This window comes from Diceros bicornis, chromosome 37 (assembly GCF_020826845.1).
Source record: "Diceros bicornis minor isolate mBicDic1 chromosome 37, mDicBic1.mat.cur, whole genome shotgun sequence".
NCBI lineage: Eukaryota > Metazoa > Chordata > Mammalia > Perissodactyla > Rhinocerotidae > Diceros > Diceros bicornis.
In genome coordinates this window covers 6,909,720-6,926,768 of record NC_080776.1, presented here as the reverse complement: position 1 = coordinate 6,926,768, position 17,049 = coordinate 6,909,720, and the positions used below count along the sequence as shown (strand labels likewise).

The 17,049-nt window shown below is 44.8% G+C and overlaps 1 protein-coding gene across 1 annotated transcript in view; it reads right to left on the bottom strand.

Moving 5' to 3' along the window:
* Window positions 1–5,912: 5,912 nt before the first annotated feature.
* Window positions 5,913–17,049, bottom strand: part of XRCC5 (X-ray repair cross complementing 5) — a 91,973-nt gene continuing 80,836 nt past the window's right edge. The window contains exons 19-21 of the mRNA XM_058532959.1: window positions 15,632–15,699; window positions 6,914–6,985; window positions 5,913–6,153 (exon numbers count right to left, since the gene is read on the bottom strand). Coding sequence (XP_058388942.1) covers window positions 6,139–6,153; window positions 6,914–6,985; window positions 15,632–15,699 — 155 coding nt within the window. The 3' untranslated portion in view covers window positions 5,913–6,138. The remainder of the gene's footprint in view (window positions 6,154–6,913; window positions 6,986–15,631; window positions 15,700–17,049) is intronic.

The following is a 17,049-nucleotide window of genomic DNA, read 5'->3' as shown; positions in this document are numbered from 1 at the left end:
ATAATGATCAAAACAAGGCAGATGGTGTCCTTCAAACGGATGATGAAAACAAGCAGGTTGCCTCCCAAGATCACTTTGAAGAACATCAAGAACTCTAGCCTTTTTTTGTTTTTTAAGTTCTGTAGCTATCCCATCGCCTTGGACGACCTGCAAGCAGAATGTTCCGGATGGCCCGAGGCCTCCTTGCTCCCACTGCCCGTGCCCACAGCCCTCAGGTAGAGGCAGGGGGAGCTGGCACCTAAGTGTCTCTGTTCTGTCCACGGTGAAACCCTCAAGCCACAGTTACCTTGGTTTTGGATTATTTTTCCCCTTTAAGCAAAAAAATTCAAGAATGGACTAGTATTTCTATATGACTTTGCATAGATCTCCTTCTTCAGCTTTTTGTCTGGTCCAAGATTAACTCTAACCTTCTCAGAGGTGAGTTCATTCTATAGCAGTCATCTCACCTGGCCCACACTGGGAAACAGGCCACAGGAATTGGTGCCGAACAAAGATGGTTCTGGTGTTGCTAAAGCTGCGGAAATGACAGGTCAGACCTGGGACAGGTTTTCAACCCCTATCACGCCTTCCCAGGAGGGGCTGGGGTTACACCACCCGGCATCAGAAACACCTATGACTCCCTTTACTCCCACCCTCTGCCAACTTCTGTCACTGAAGACTGGTAAGAAATGGAACCTAGTTTCCAACCTCCTATTAATACCAGGGCAGAGACAGAGAAGTCATGCACCCATTACATAAGACTGCCTCGATGTGTCAGGGACGCATCATGCCCCGCCCCCCACCTCTGGGCAGGACTGTCTCTAACCCGTGTGGGTGGACCACACGGTCCAGAACAGAGAGAGGAGTCTCTTTCCTGGTTTCAGAATCTCAGCCAACCCTCGGCAGGACACAGCTGTAACCCGAGTCACAGACCCAGCACCCTGCGAAACACACAACAAAAGCTGCGTGGCCACATGGAGTGTGAATGCATCTCTGAAGGTGGTTGGATCTTATCTCCATTCCCCTCATTTATTGAAATTCAAGTCCAACAGCTTGGAATGCAACTTTAAAATTATGAGCAATGACAAATGTGTCACAGACGCTGCCTTTTGTGCTTTCCTGGCCAGGCTGCTATCTGCAGTTACTTTCATGAAGAGAGTTTATTTCTGTTCTTACCTCTGAAGGGGCAGTTACACAGATGTTTGATTTTGGCCTCAGGCGGAGGCACGGGGGCCTTTATTGTGGCCTGAAGAGGCGCAGAGGGCACAGTCACTGCATTTGACTGGCTTCAGGCTTAAACAGGAAGGTGTCCACGTAATCCAGGGATGACTAGACTCCCCGTGGGCAGCCTGTCTCCCCTCTGCTCTCCCTGGAGCAGGTCATAGTTCACAGCACTTAGATGCATCCCCCAAAATAACCAACTCCAAAATAACCAAACACTCAGTGAGAAGTGGAGAGTTCACTGAATGTCATCGGGGAGATAAAGACTCGCTCACCCCCCACACAGCATAAAACTAAGAATAAAATGCCCCTCCGACACCAGTGTGTCCTACGCCCCAAATCGCCCTCCCCTGCTGCTGCCCAGTCACTCTTCTATCTCATCACCCGCATCCGTCTCTACAACTCTGCCCTCGTTTATAACATGATGTTCACCACACAAAGGCGGGCCATGAGCCAGAGCCCCACCACTGCCCCGTTGTTCCTCCAGCTTCTCCCCTCGACATCATCTTCCTTCTGCACTCCTCTCCCCGCCCTGCCGTCACACCACCTGCTCAGTAATCCTAACCGTAACCCTGTGAGGGCTATGATAATTCCCCGAATGCTGAAAAGGAAAAGGGGCTTAGGGAAATCCAGAGACCCACCCAAGTGAAGACACGATAGAAGAAGACTCCTCCCAGGCCTGTCAGACCCCCCCACTGCCATCAGTGTCCTTCCCCACCCCACCATGCCGCAGTGCACAGGCGGTGGGCCTGGGAAATGTGACATGGGAGGCTGTGAATGGGACAGACGTCTGCGGTTGCTTCCTCTACACTCCAGGCAGCACCTGTTCCCATTATTCAAGCAGCTCCTGCTAAGCCATCTATGAACCCACTCTGACGGAGACGGTCCTGTCCTCTCCCAGGCGATCCTGCCCACAGATGAAATACAAGTGATTTCACGATTCTGTTGCTTCCACAGGTTAAGGGACTTGCCAAGGCCACAGAGCTGTTAAGTGCTACTGACACTAGGACTTAATAAACTTAGGGTACCTAACATACAGGTGACTCTTCTATGCCCTTCTAAGCACTATGCCATTATGCTTCTCTAAAGGACAGAAGGAAGTCTAGATTGAGTTTACGTTCAGATAGGGAAAAAGGGGCATTTCCTTTCTTTCCAAAATACCACAGAAAGCCAAGGCTATCTAAACAGGGACTATCAACTCTACTTCTGAGTAGGTGGACTGACCTATACGGGGGTGAAAGTATTGAGGAGGAAGCCCCCTCTCCCCACCACCCACCTAATATTCCCCTGCCCGCTACAGGGAGGAGGACTTACTCCCACTTAGGCCCAAATGTGACTGGGCCACATTTATTAGGTGTCGTTAAAACCCCTAATAGAGTATATGTATGTTAAACTTCAAATGCATTTCTACTTTCTGCTCCATGCTGCCAGCCAGGAAGCCAGGGTTTACTCTTTCTGAACAGGCCCCACAAGACATTCTTGCTCTCCCCAGGCTTGGCAGCCAATTGGTGGCAAGATCTGGATGCAGGAGGCAGACTACAAACCGAGGCCATGAGCTACAACCGAGCTGATCCAGGATCTCTGAAACAAGCGGCGCTAAAGGACTATGCCGATTTCCATTCCGCTGTTTGCTCCTGTGTATTTAGCTCCAGCAGGAGTTAACAGGGGAGAGGTGGTGGGCAAGGCAGGATACAGCCATTCCTTGGGCCCTGGTGTTGATACTAATTTAATACGATCAAAACCTAGGGGGACCACATAATTTATAATCCGTATCAGGAGGACTCTTCTGAGAGTGAGATGGGGCTCTATTAATTACGCCAGGACAACAATTCCCATGTAAACTGGGATATGTGGTCACTCATCAAAACCATCAAAACCCCGCCTGGGTCACAACCCCTACCTTGATCACACAGCGACTTCAGTTTTCAAGTAATAACTAGATAAGAAAACCTAAGTCCAAGAGCAAAAGATAACTATGAAAATTAGCACTGGAATACTCAAGGTTCTAAAAGAAATAAGACAGAAATAAAGACAGGAGGCATTCCCATTAAAAAGTTCTGGGGACCAGCCTGTTGGTGTAGTGGTTAAGTTCACGCGCTCCGCTTTGGTGGCCCGGGGTTTGCAGGTTTGGATCCCGGGTGTGGACCTATGCACAGCTCGTCAAACGGTGCTGTGGTGGCACCCCATATACAAGAAACAGAGGAGTTGTGGCATAGACGTTAGCTCGAGGATGATCTTCCTCACCAAAAAAAAAAAAAAAGTTCTGCCCATGCCTTTTATGTTGAGTTTTTATAATACCATACATGCTTTATTTGTCTAAAGCATTTTGTGGCTTACAAAGTACTTTCAGGGACACGCTCTTCCTTAATAAGCCTGAGAGGGAGATGTAGTTCAGCATCTTGACAAAGGCCACAAGCAGCAGGGGCAGAACTCGAACCCAGGACCCGAGCGAGCCTAGTGTTTCTCCTCTACCCACACTGCATCCCTCATAGCACCTACTCTGAAGGGCTACCAGCTCGTGCTCTAAACCTAGAACATCTGGAGAAAAAGGGGACAACATAAAATGAGGCCAATGGGAGACAGTGGACCAAAGAGAGTATCTGCTGCTCGAATCAAAATTAGCTGCAAAGCCAGTCATCAGCACTGTGCGTATTCAAAACAAAAGTATATACGTGTCCATTTATTTTCGAAACCATCCTGGACTAGGTAAAAACCTGCCTATCCCCAACATGGTTTTCTGAAGAGTTTTCCAAGATTCTAAATTTTATATGTAAATTAGTTGGCAAAGGACCAAAACCCAACATTCAAAATAGTGGTTCTTAATGTGGGGGCAGCACATACCCTTGAGGGAGCATTTGGGTTGTGACTGGGGGGAGGCCCCCTCCTTTATCTCTACTTCCTCTGTAAGTCAGTACATTTCTGTGACATAGAAGACAAAAGGCGACAGGGCCGACAGTCAGTGACTTCCAATTCAAGCCTATCATTTGCGGGACTAACGGGCTTCTGCGGCTGACTGATGCCCATGCACTGCTTGCTGCTCTCCCAGGCCACAGTGGACAGAACACCTGGGAGGGCTACAGATCTGCAAATCTCATTTCAGGGAAAGGGGACCTTGGTTTGTTCATCTTACTCAAAACTGTCTGCTCTGACCAAGTCGACACAGCACATATACTGTGCCTGGAGGAAACGGATTTAGAACTTACAAGGCTAATTTAGTCCTTTCTCTCCCTAGCCTGTTAAACTCACTTCTTCCTTCAGGTATGCAGTTAATTTAGGTAAAAGCGGGTTAGGGAAGCACGAACAATCCCAGTATGTACGACATAAATCAAAACCTATCAAAAGTTCTAAAGGACTAACTTGATTTAAACTTTTCCTGGTTTGACAGAAGAACTGATGTTTTCCAGAGGGAATTTCCCAAACTGCCCAAGACAAAGGTTGCTTAATGGGGCCACACTCACTGAAGTGATTCATATTGCCAGGAGGATCTGATAAGAATAATGTAGAATTCAGAGAACAAAGTTTTCCCTCTTGATTCTATGAAATGTCTCGGTTTTATCTGAGTCATAAACATCCCCTGGGCATTAACTATTCCACTGGACAGTAAGATATGGCATCCTTCGCTGCAGTTGCTTTCAAAGGGCACCTGTATGTAAGACTGACTCAAGTGTGCACAGTATCAACGGGACTACTCCTCTCTCTCTCCTCAGCTGCCCAAATGATGTTCAGTCATAGAGATCCATTTTCAGTCTACGCACAGAGGATCTGTAATTCTCAGCATGGTCCTGAAAAATTTTTTTGCAGACAACTAGTAATGAACAGTGATCCAGAGGAGGAGCAAGTCATTTACCCCTTTAACGTTACATTTGCAAAATGAAGTGAATCAATGACCATTTATGGGGCTGCTGAGACTATGGGAGATGGGGCACCATGAAGTCTGTGACACCAAAGAAAGAGAAGTTAGAACTCGGGGAAGGAATGAGGATAGGAAAAAAAATAAGGGCTTTTCTATTTTCTTATTTTAAGAAAGGAAAGATCATCCAGGAAGAGAGGAAAGGAAACTTAGGTAGAGATGGGAATGACCGGGAAATTAAGGAAGACGTGTTTTAACACAATCAAGCTTTCTCTCGGTGAGACCTGCAAGTAGAGAGCAATGAAACGATAAAATTCTAACCACTGGCGGTGAATTGCTCACTTTCTGTTTTTGTTTTTTTAGGGTTCACTGATATATCAGAGGCTGGGCCACTAGAGCATCCTTTCATCATGTGAACCCCACTATAACTCACTGCTTAAAATGGGTGTGCAGGGCAACTGTGCTCCCCTCACCCTGCTGCTTAAGGAAGACCACCTATGCATACAGCCAAAGAGACGTGGTGACTAAAAGGCTTAAATAAAAAGAGAAGAGGGTCAGCCTTTATCCGTGATTTTCTAAACCCAGCTTTCTGTTGGTGGGAAACAAACGCCGGCATCTGATCAGCTAAGTTGTGATTGCTGAAGTCGTGATCGCTGTTGGAGGATCAGACGACGGATATACCTCCTGGGGAGGATTCTGAAACTCACCAGCGACCCCGCCACAGTTCTGGATGAGATGCCTTCATGAGGGCTGCAGTCCTCACCAATACACCAGGTCGGGATGGAGTCCATTTTCCAGAAACTTCAAAGCACTTGCATAATATACCGAGATCAGTAAGACCACAAAAGAAATAACACAGCGATGAGAAAATAACAATGACTTTTTATAAACTTGTACGAGGTCTAACTACACTTATATATGTATATATTCATCACACAGAGAATCAGAGGATTCACTTCCACGTAACCTGCAGGGACCATCTCCAGAGCTTCAGGTTCCTTTTAAATGGCCTCCTCCAGGTTGTTCTGTACAGAATTTCCAGCACGACAGTGACGGCAACTCTCGTGGATTCTCCACACGTCCATGACCTATATCATGTCCAGCTGTAAACAGAACAACATGTTTAGAAAGGAACCAGGTCAACTTCAGATCACTGCTTCTCTGGTGAGAGAGTTTAAGGACAACGGCTCTCTTCACTGGTGGCATGCACGGACTTGCACACCTACTCACTGCTAACTACCAAGCATCTCCTCATTACGATACTAAAACTTCTCCACAAAAAGGCTGAAAGTTTTCACTGGACAGCTGCCATGTGAGGTTTAAAGGCGGGAAATTTCCAAAAGTGAAAGATGCATATAAAAGCCAACATGTCTACACGGCCTCCCAGGCATCCAGATGTGACGTGTTGAGGTCCAGAAATCCCCAAATGCCTATCAGCCTATTTTGTTTATATTAGTTAACTGAGAACATTTAAGAATTAGGCTTTTTAAAGTCTGTTTTTATTTGTCAACCCACACAAATTGCATGTTGTATCCCTTCTTTTGGTTGAAAGCAATTTCAGAAAATTATGACATTTTGCTACTTAAGGAATAGCCTCCCCAGCCCTTTTTAGTCCTTCAAAGGAGAGGATTAAACTGAATGAACAATATAACTGAAACCACAGAGCACAGGAATTTCCATTATGAAATTACCTATCTGATTAAATTTACAATGGCAATAAATACTAGTGTAGGGAGCTTCTGGTGTGCTAGAAATTAACACACAAATAAGAAACAAGTCTGTGACAAGCAGCCTTTGTGGCTGTATTTATAGCCCAGGCGATTTCAATCGTTAGAACACCTGGTAAATATTAAAAGCACTTACCAAATCATCCACATCACCACCTTCTTCAAATACGGCTGCTGCGTCTTCTGGATTTTCTTTGGGGGCCAGAAACTGTGAATGGAAAGTCAGTCACAACACCAAAATGACACTTTTGCCTCTTCTGATGGAGGGAACAATCTGCTAGCATTGCCACAGGCAAACCTAAGAAGACTTGCTTAGCAAAGTCTCACTTCAAATAGCCCAAAAGAAGCATCACCTTGATGTACGCTCCTTCATTTGGCTCTGGATGAGAGGACCAGTTTGGAGGTTGAATAGTCCACACTAACTAGTCACCAGAGAAAGTTCTCATAAAGAGGGAGGAAATGACGTGGCTTGCCAAGGCAGTGACCACATGGAGGGTCCTATGTCAGACACTGAGAACACTCGATATTCACATGTCTGCTTCCACAGGGGAGGGGATATGTGGGCTCATTTGGGTTAAGAAAAGAACCAAACACCCCAAATCAGTATGTCTTGGTGTCTTTTGAAGGGAGCAGAAGAATCACGGGTCTGAACTTAAAGATTATAATTATCTATTCTTCAGCTCCACTGAGGACAAAAGAGTTTGTAAAAGGAAGGACTTCCTGTAAGAGATGTGAAACACAGAATTGGGTCAGCTTGGGAGGCTGTTCAATTTCTTTTCTGGAAATCCTTCAATTTGTGTTAGAAATTGTTTGAAAACAGGAAGGTGGATGAGAAAACTTCAGGTGTACACTTTTGTTCAGCATCAGTGTTCTAGACCTGGAGCCTCTAACAGGCAGACACACAGAAAAGTAAGCGCCTGAACTGACATCTGCAAGGATCTAGGAATGAAACTCACATTTTAAAGGGTAGTGAGTGCCCTTGAAAATTACCTGAGCACTCCAGCTCTCCATCCTGTCTCTCTGAGAGATACCAGTGGGGACGCTTTTCCTTCAAGGCACGTGGTAACTGCATCTAAGAGCTAGGTTCCATCAACCACTTAATCCATCCTAACACCAGAAGGTGATCTTCTGATAGTCTAAGTACTTAAAATGGTAGCAGAGCTGAGCCTGTACGACAGTGTTTCTGCAAGGGGAGGTGGGCGGTGGGGCACGCCTCTCCACGTTAGCATTTCTGGGGTCAGTGTGCATTGAGCATGCATGCGGTGAGTGAGCCTTGCAACCCACTTCTGCTCTCCTGCAGTTGCCTCCACCCAAGAGGGAAAGGTGTAGTTAACACTTTTCTCAGTTTCTCAACATGAAAACACGGCAAGAATTGCTTTCCCTATACGTTCCTGTTATTTATGGCTCAATGGACACAATCAAGGCCTCTGAAACCTAAGATTTACACACAGACTACAATGTGTCTCCTTAACAAGTCACAAATCAAAGTCACCCTTCAGCTATAAGGCTGTGTGCGGCAAGCCTCGGGAAGCAAGCCCTGCACGTCCCTCCACCCCTCATGCACAAAGGCCACACACAGTGAATAAAACGGCCATGGTGGAGGCCGGATCTGCAGAATCGGGCGACGCCCTGCTTAGCACTGGGGACGTGGCCAGGACGGGTCTGTTTGGTTTTGACTCAACTTCCTTCCTAGACCTTTCTCTTCCCTCAGTCAAAACCACCTCACCATTCATTACTTCAATTTTGACTGAGAGATTAAGGAATTTCTCTTCTTCGAAGGACATTCATGGATCTTTCCACAGCCCTTTGTTGACTCTAACTGGACTGTGTTCAGCACTAGAAATCAATGGTCTAGGAGACAGAAAATGCTAGCAATGGGGGCACAGTCTGGAATACAACTGTTAACACAGCTTCCGTATCATTAATTCTATTTATTTATTCTGGCTCATTATTAATAGAGATATCTGAGGGCCACATCCAGATAAATGAATAAGAAATCCACATAAACATTTGCATACTGCTTATGTCTAAAGATTAAACTCTGTTCTACCTTAGATTCCCAAATTAATCTTTATTTATGATTCTCCTAATTATTATGACTACTAAGAAATGATTTTTATTTTGTTCCTCTCCTCTCCTCCTCATTATCATAGCCCTCACATGATTTCCCCCCGTCAGGAATATAGGGCTACAGGATAAGACGTCCAGTGGGGGTGAAGAGAAAAAACAGTAGAGCGGCGTCCTGCCATAACCGTGGTGGGGCCACAAATGACCTGAACCTTGCAAACACAGACGACCTCCATGGGCTCAATGGTTCTGCAGTCCACTGCATCTTTATGACCCCTTAGTAACCTGATACATGGTAGGTACTTATTGACGAATCTAGAAAATCCCTGATGTTTTTTTGGCACACAGCCCTAAAATCTGCAATTTCCATTCCCTCCCCAGCTGCAAAGCCCCTTTCACACTGCAATTACAGGATAAATTAAGATAGGACTGCCTGCACAGTAAGAGCGTGGTATGTACAATTCAATACAAACGGCACATCTCTGAGACCAGGCCAAACGCCTAGCAGAGACGAGCAGCAGCAAACAAACTTCCGTTTCCACCAAGTGCTGAACATCTGCATCTGAGGTTCCTGACAGATCTGCTTTACGTTTCTGCATAAGCCAATCACGGCTAAAAGCTGGGCTGCCGTCCATTATCCTTCCTGAAGCCCCAGGCAAGGCTGATTTCTTACACATATCGCTCCCCATCATCAGAGCTCTTGACTGCAAGTCATTTCCAGGCTGTGTGGTGACAGGGAAGCTAGAGATACAGCAGAGAATTCAATGACTGGCCTGCTTTCTCAATAAAAGAACAGACTCTCTGAAAGCAGCAGAAAGGGGCAGGAGTTGACTCTCACTTTTTCTTGTGTTCTTTTCCTCTGCGATAACTGAAAACATAGAGAATAAATAGAAAGGGCTGTGACTGTGTGACACACTCCTCCTTCCTCAAACCACCATCGTTTGTTTACTTGGGGTTACCAAGAAAGAGCCTCCTGACTGGGAGATCTTTATGGAATGGATAAACTACTACTTGTCAAGTATATGAAATACAATCCTGGCTACAAGCAGACAAATGGAATCAATAACCTCTGTAGAGAAACCTCCAGTCCTATCCCTCAATAAGACTAAAAACTCACAATCAGCTTGTGCTCAGACTCTACCAACCCCCAAATTAAAAACACACGGCTTCCACTGGGCTGATTCCAACACCATCACAGGATTCCAAAGAACCACCCAGAATCCAGATGTATAAAAGCAACAGGGAAAATGACATACATTCAGGTTTCATTAATGCCACCTTTAGCTTATTTCATGCTATAAAGTCAATACAGTGCCGCAGAGAAACGCTGCAACCTTGTGTGGGAGAACAGAGCCATCATCTCAGTAACCCTGTGCAAGCCACGTGACGCTTCTATCACTAATTTCCCTCAAAAATAAACTGGGAATACTACTACTTACCCCATCTATCTTATGGGGTTCTACTGAGTCTCACATGAAATCAAGTATGCAAAACCACTTTGTGGTATTGTAGGTTTGATGTTCCAGTTCCTAGGAATGTACCCAATATATGTCCACCAATGATACGGACAAGAATACCCACAGCGTTTTTATTCATAATTGCCAAAGTCTGGAAACACTCAAATGCTCATCATCAGGCGAATGGATGAATTAATTGTGGTGTACCCATAAAGGGGAATACTACATAGCTATGATAAAGAATGAACAACTTTGACGTCATGGATAAATCATAAAAGGCATGACACCAATTATATGAAGGTTAAGAATAGGCAAAACTACTCTCAAGTGACAGATGACAGAATAGTGGTCACCTCAGGGGACAGGGAGGTTCTGACTGGGAAGGGTACCAGGGAGCCTTCTGGGGTGATGGACATGTTCTATATTTTAACCGGGGTGGTGGGTACTCACATATATGAACTGCACATTTAAGATTTGTGCATTTACTGTATGTATGTTCCACCTCAGTAAAAATTTTAAATTCTATCTTGAAAGTATCAATCTCTGAACAAATACAAGGAACCACGGTGACATTCTCATTACCGCTCTTCCTGTGCTAGCACACGGAACGACAACACCGGGGAGGTACGGCAGAAAAGCAAAGAGGAAAAGAGCAAAGGAAAGTATCACGGGGTCCGACAGGGCCCAGCAGTTAGACAAAATAGTTCTCAAGAAATGATTCTTCAATTGTAGCTTATATCCTCCACGTGGCTTTGAGATCTCTCACACACTCACACAGAGAAATCTGGGTGTACCCCGGAAGGGCGAGCGTGAGCGTCTTTTCTTTATGTAGACGTGGCTGGTGCCATTCTGAGGAGGAGGCATGGAGAGGTGGCGCCATGGTGTGGTGGAAAGATGACTAGGAGGAATGAGGGGTCTGGATTCTAGTCAGTTGTGCTGGCCACGACCATGCTGTGAGATGACACTGAGCAAGTCAACTTTGCCTGTCTAGGTGGCATCCGTAAGATGACCAGACTGCTAAGCTCTGAGCATCTGATGCTAAGGTGGAGAATCAATAACTGTCAACAGCAATAAAGAAGGCTAGATTAGGCAGCTACAAGGAAAACAAGTGCTAGAAGGATGATTTTTTTCCCACAGAGCTTGTATCAAATGATTATGTAGACATAGCTCAGCCTCTTGGAATCCCGTGAGAAACAAGGTCCCCAAAGGGGGCAAATCCTCTTTCTCCTTTGTGCTCTTAACTTGGAGTAAAAAGAACAGAGGCCTGGGGTCAGGCCTACAAGTGGATTCCTGGCCAGTGACTTTCTAAGATGTCTCAGACATGTCACTTCACTTCTCAGGGCCCTGAAGTTCTTCATCTACAAAAGAAGTAGCTTAAACTAGATCAGCATTTTTCAGGTTCTGTTCCTTGAGGTCCTGGAGGTTCCTCTGAGTCCGGGCACGGGTAATCCCCATCTGTCACCCCACTGCCCATCAAGTGAGGAGCGCCACCTTCATCCGTCCTGTGTATCAGGCTTCCTCGTACGCTTTCAGTTTTAAAAATAAAAACTCAGCTAGGAGAACATTAGTATTCTTTCTAGCTGAATAAAACTCTATACAACCGAAGCCAGTGTCCTCTGCCTTAGAAAGTTCTGGCTTGTTTAAATTCTTCTAACCCAGGGCTTCTCAACTGTGTCATTATCAACATTTTGGGCCAGATAATTCTCTGTTGCGGGGGCTGTCCTGTGCACAGTAGGATGTCTCACAACATCCCTCCTCTACTCACTGGGGGTCAGAAGCACACCCCCTGCTGTAACCACCAAAAATGTCTCCAGACAATGGCAAAGGCCTCCTGGGAGCAAAATCACTCCTGGCTGAGGACCACTGTTCCAACCCTAACACAGGTCAGCAAGAAGAAACTTAAAAACACAAAAACCTCTTTGACACAGAAGACCAACTTCAAGTGAAGACTCAGCACATCCTGACCTCTCCCAAGTCCAGATCTCTTACTGACCGTGGCCTGGGGCAAAAAGCTTCCCTGAGGCTCCTGGAACTAGCCAGGATGAACAGCCCCACCTCCTACCACCGAGCCACACCTTGAAAATGAACTGATGGGTGGAGGGCGCACAGAGCCACAGAAAGACTTCACCAAACATCAACTGTTAATGGCATGTCTAAGAATAACAACTAGAAACAGAAAAAGAGGAAGAACTGACAGGTTATAATGACAATAAAAATGAATGTAAAAGAGGTAATATTTATGCCTAGGCTTCAAAATGAAATGAGGGTATCAGTAAACACAAAAGAAGGTGACTATCGAAACTTACGTCATGGAAGAACTTTCTATTTCTGCAGCAGAGCTGACTTACCTATATTTCTCAAAGAATCAAAAAATTCACACATTTCTAGAACACACTGGAGGGAAATGGCTATCCCTAAGATGCGCAAGTGTAAAGTTATGATTTAATTTTCATTTAAAACGGATAACCCTGGATAATTACTTCCTTTCAAATCATCAACATTTAATAGCAAGAATTTGACAGCTTGCTAACTTTAAATAACTTATGGTAAATATCCTGAAAGAGTTTAAATGGACCGTGAGGGTTGTTCTTCAACCTCTCTAATTATAGCCAAGTTTCCTTAGTTGATTATTTGGGAAGTGACCAAGCTTAGCACTTGCTTTGAAGGCAATGTCAATGAAGATTTCAGTGCATGGTCAAAAGCGATTATGCTTCCCTAACTTGGCTGAGAGAAACAGCTGACATATGCCTCCTATTAAAACCACAGGGATCGGCTTCCTTGAGCCAGATCTCACTCAGTAATTCTCCCCGTTGTCATCTGTATGAGCACTCTCCCTTCTACATTTCTCTCCAAAAAACAACAGGTGCCATTTAAAGACACTTTTAACACAAAGGATTAAGTTTTCACTCTGAAAAACAAAATCAAGGGTTCGTGCGATCTTGAACCGACACAAAAGCATAATCTTGCTAGTCAGACATGACAGCGTGTGCACAGAAGGTGAATCAGAGCAACAGGCTCTTCTCCACTATGTTTACTATACCTTCTCCCCAGTCAAAGACAGTGAGGTTTCCAGAGGTGTCTTAAACTACGACCAACTGAACTCAGTTCTGCTGACATTAGAATCACGTAAGGACACCGCCCCATACCTAGTCATTAACTGAAGTTTCTCTCCGTGGCTTAACTAACAGACATGAAATTCCTGATGGTTAGGCTCTGTGCCCTTAAATTCCCAAGGAGACACCGCACGTGCAACACAGAACAAGCATCAGACAATTTGCAAGAAGCACATTACCCCTCTTAGGTTTCTTTCCCTCTAATATTCTGGATTCACTTAGCTGTGACACCTCTGGTTAAGATGTGCCGCTGCGAGGACAAACTACCTCTTTTAGATCAGTGCTCCACTCTTCCTCCAAAAACAGTAACATGGACTCAACTCTCACCTGGATGGTAGATTCTTTTAATGCAATGATGACTGAAATTAAATTATTTGTCGTGACTTATTTTACTTTTTCAGCAAAAACTGACTGATAAGCCTTCACCCTATGTGATGGCTAATTTTATGTGTCAACTTGGCTAGGCTACGGTGCCTAGTTGTTGCATCAAACACCAGTCTAGATGTTGCTGTGAAGGTATTTTGTGGATGTGATTAACTTTTACAATCAGCTGACATTAGGTAAAGATTACCCTCAATAATGTGGGTGGGCCTCATCCAATCAGCGGAAGGAGTTCTGCCTCAAGACTGGAACACAGAAATCCTCCTGAGTTTCCTGCTTGCTGGCCTGCCCTACAATTTCAGATCTGCCAGCGCCCACAATTATGTGAACCAATTCCTTAAAATAAATCAATCTCCCCCTTACCCCCTACCCACACACACATATATTCTATTGGTTCTGTCTCTTTGGAGAGCCCTGAATGATACACCCCAGTTGAAGCGGGAAGTGCTATCATGCTATCGTATAAAGTAACAAATAGAAATAAAACCAAGCAGTTACACGACATCTCTTGAGTACTGACACACTCACAGTACTGACACGGCAGAAGAGGGTATAGACACTGTGGAACCCCTTCTGAGACAGTAATCAGCATCTTAGAGTATGCTTCCAAAATTCCAGGATCTTACTTCCTGAAAGCAGGGACCATATCTGTTCTTTAACAAAATGCTCTTGCCAGGCAAAGTGCTTAATAAACATTCTTGTATATTCTGACTAACTTCTCTCCCAAACAATACTATGGTTTCTGCCAAATTTCTTTACTGAGTTGAAAATTCAAGGCATTTTAATTTGGCCTGAATTTAGCCACAAACTGAACATTTCCAGCCTTGCTCCTGCTATTCGCTTAACAGATTCCTGTCTGCCAGCCCCAGACCAAGCTCTCCCTTAGCGGGTGCACAGTTACTTTTGAGTCTCCAGCACCTCCCTCTGCTACCTTGCGTGTACCGTTTGAGTTTCTAGAGGGCACGGGTGCTCTTATCACCACACCCAGCACAGTGCCCAGCAGAGAGGAGAGGCTCAGGACACAACTGACAGCTGCCGGTGTTGTGCCAGCAGGACGGGATCAATCAGTGACTGTAACTGAGGCTGAATGCTATGCACATACTTTCGAGCTATTCAATTTCATATCACTAAAATTTCATCACAAACCTGAGGTATAATGAAGGATTACTGAGCTAAATAACCACACGTATTTGACCCACAGCTGAATCGGACTCAATACTTGTACACCAAACAGGGAGGCGTTAGTCTAACTATCTGTGTTGATATAAAGCTCATGGGGTCTGCATGCATTGGGCCTTTTACTGAAAACACCTGGATGTGCCTCATGCTAGAACGCTGGTTTTTCTCTACTTCACTGCACATTACAATCACCTGAGGGGCTTTAAACATTCAAAACCATGTCCAGGACCCACCTCAGACCAACAGAATCTCAGGGGAAAGGGAGAGGGGCATAGTCATCAGTATTTTTCAAAAAAATAGCTCCTAGGTGACTAATGTGTGGCCACGGTGGGAATCACTGGGCTACAAGGATTTCATAGGCTTTACCAGGGTCTGGGCCAAGCTTTGTATGCACCACGGACTCCACAAGCTCTAGAGCCACTGAAGCTGGGATTACAGATGACTCTAGAAACATTATCACAGCCTATGCAAAATTGAGATTACAATTCCTCCCATGAGGATGCTGCAGTTGAAGCAATTTGCCTGTTGGTTGAATAAAAAATGGGTACATTAATTTAGTTACCCTTAAAATTGAACTTCTTCAAGGAAGAATGGGCATCAAGAAAATAATAATTACTGCAATAATTCATCTAAAGACAGGGAGTTATTCCTCAATACCTTTTTGGCTTCCTCAGCTGTGACAGAGCTTCCTGAGGCTTCATCTTTGGTGATCAGAGTAATTCCATCTAAAAAGTAATTCATAGAGTAAAGTCCAAGTACAAAGATTCAATCCCATCCCCCCTTCCTTTCCACCACACCTCCTCCCATCTTTCACTGGAGATTTTTTTTTTTTTTTTTTTTTGGTGAGGAAGATCAGCCCTAAGCTAACATCCAATGCCAATCCTCCTCTTTTTGCTGAGGAAGATTGGCTCTGGGCTAACATCTGTGCCCATCTTCCTCTACTTTATATGGGACACCGCCACAGCATGGCTTGACAAGTGGTGGGTCGGTGCGCGCCCGGGATCCGAACCTGTGAACCCCCGACCGCCAAAGCAGAGCACGCGCACTTAACCGCTGTGCTGCCGGGCTGGCCTCTGCACTGGAGATTTTTAAAACTATAAAGGTGCTCTTCTTTGTAAAAAACATACAACTATAAAGGTACTTAATTTACACTGTTCCTTCCATCTTACATTATCCTTTCTCCTATTTTTGCTTGTGCAAAATAAATGCCACATCTTAAATGCTACCTGCAGCTACCTGAAGCCTTCCTTACTTAAATCCAGATAGAAATAATCTCTCCTTTAGAATTCTCAGATCAGTTTGTTTATCCCTTTGAAATGGCTCTCATCATATCTTATCCTGTATAACCATTTGTATAAATTTCTTCTCTCCTAACAGTACTATACCTTTCTCCAGGGCAGGGACAAGGTTTTATTCATCTTTATAGTCCCCTCAATCTAGTGCACTGCAGAAGCTCAGTAAATAAATGATAAGTGAATGACTGTATACTTTGGTCCAAACCCATCAGGCAACCCATGTGGGAATCTGCAGACATTCTGACTTCTGACAGTGTTGCTGGCTGCTGATGGACTGGCAAGAAGGCTAAGGTCGGGAGGGAACACGCTCTTACGATGGCCATGTCTACAGTTAGCACACTACGTCAATTTCAGCTCATTGAGAGCAAACCAAAGATGGAAAATCGACCCTTTAGTTTTCTCTTCTTCCTAAGATTTTCTCTTGCCTCAAATGGCTGATGCATCAAACACTTTCAGAAAAGCACATGCATTTAACATCCATTTGTACCTAGAAATGGCACAGGTCATGTGTATTCTCTCAATAGGATAAAAGCTCTCAGAAGATGTGTCTCGTATATGTCCTGTAAGTTTCTTTCCAGCAAACAATTATGCTGGAGGCATTCAGTAAATACCAAAACCAATCTCTTTCATCTACAGGGCTGGCAGCAGAGACACAAAAGTGATTTGAGTAAGCCCCACTCGCCACCAATTCTAATTGCTGTTGCTCCCGAGTGCAGATGTTAAAGGGCTGAAAAATTAACTGTCACAGAAATGGCTGCCTGTGTGATGAACAGCTGCCCG